This window comes from Suricata suricatta, chromosome 17, assembly GCF_006229205.1.
Source record: "Suricata suricatta isolate VVHF042 chromosome 17, meerkat_22Aug2017_6uvM2_HiC, whole genome shotgun sequence".
In the NCBI taxonomy this organism is placed as follows: domain Eukaryota; kingdom Metazoa; phylum Chordata; class Mammalia; order Carnivora; family Herpestidae; genus Suricata; species Suricata suricatta.
Genome location: NC_043716.1, coordinates 14,602,157 through 14,602,818, shown reverse-complemented (window position 1 = coordinate 14,602,818; position 662 = coordinate 14,602,157). Strand labels below are relative to the sequence as shown.

Here is a 662-nt window from a genome sequence, read left to right as displayed (position 1 = left end):
CAGCCCCTGGGCGCGGAGGCTTCCCTGGCTTCCCCGGGCTGGCGGGCCAGTGGGCGGCGGCGGCGAGCTGCGGCCCAGTGGGTCCCGAGGGCGCCGACGCTGCGCCCCGAACCAGAGGTTTGGAGCGTTCGCCGCCTCCTTCCGAGCGGCCGCGGGCCCCCGGCCGTGGCGGGAAGCGCCGAGGCTCTCGGGGCTTCTGTTCCGTCACCGCGGACGCGTCACCCTCCCTCCCAGACCCGCGCGACAGACGACACGCCTCGCACCTGCCCACAGCCCTCTGCTCCGCGGCCCCAGGCAGAGGGTGCGGCCTGTGGAAGGCCGCGAGAAAGCCAGCTACGAAAATGCCTTCGGTCGAGACCCCCCACGCCCCGGGTGGTGGGGGAGAAGCCCTCCGGACCGGGCCGGAACATCTCTTGGGCAGAAGAAAGGAGAGGACCGGTGAGCTTGTGGCCATCTGTCTGACTGCCTGGCTCATCTGCCAACACTTTGGCGTCCAAAGAGGAGTCTTAAGGAAAAGATCTCTGCAAGCCAGAGATGGCTTTTCCGCGTCCTGCCAACTGCTGCATTTCCTCCAGAGTGGGGGCCGGGGTCGCTCCTAAAAGCATTAAATCCCGCTACGGAATCCAGCAGGTCGTCTCTCAATCTACTTCGCGAGGCAGAAT

General features: G+C 67.1%; 1 protein-coding gene across 1 annotated transcript in view; it reads right to left on the bottom strand.

Moving 5' to 3' along the window:
• Window positions 1-454, bottom strand: part of TLCD3A (TLC domain containing 3A) — a 7,995-nt gene extending 7,541 nt beyond the window's left edge. Inside the window, exon 1 of the mRNA XM_029928904.1 lies at window positions 48-454. Coding sequence (XP_029784764.1) covers window positions 48-454 — 407 coding nt within the window. The remainder of the gene's footprint in view (window positions 1-47) is intronic.
• Between the last annotated feature and the right edge of the window lie 208 nt (window positions 455-662).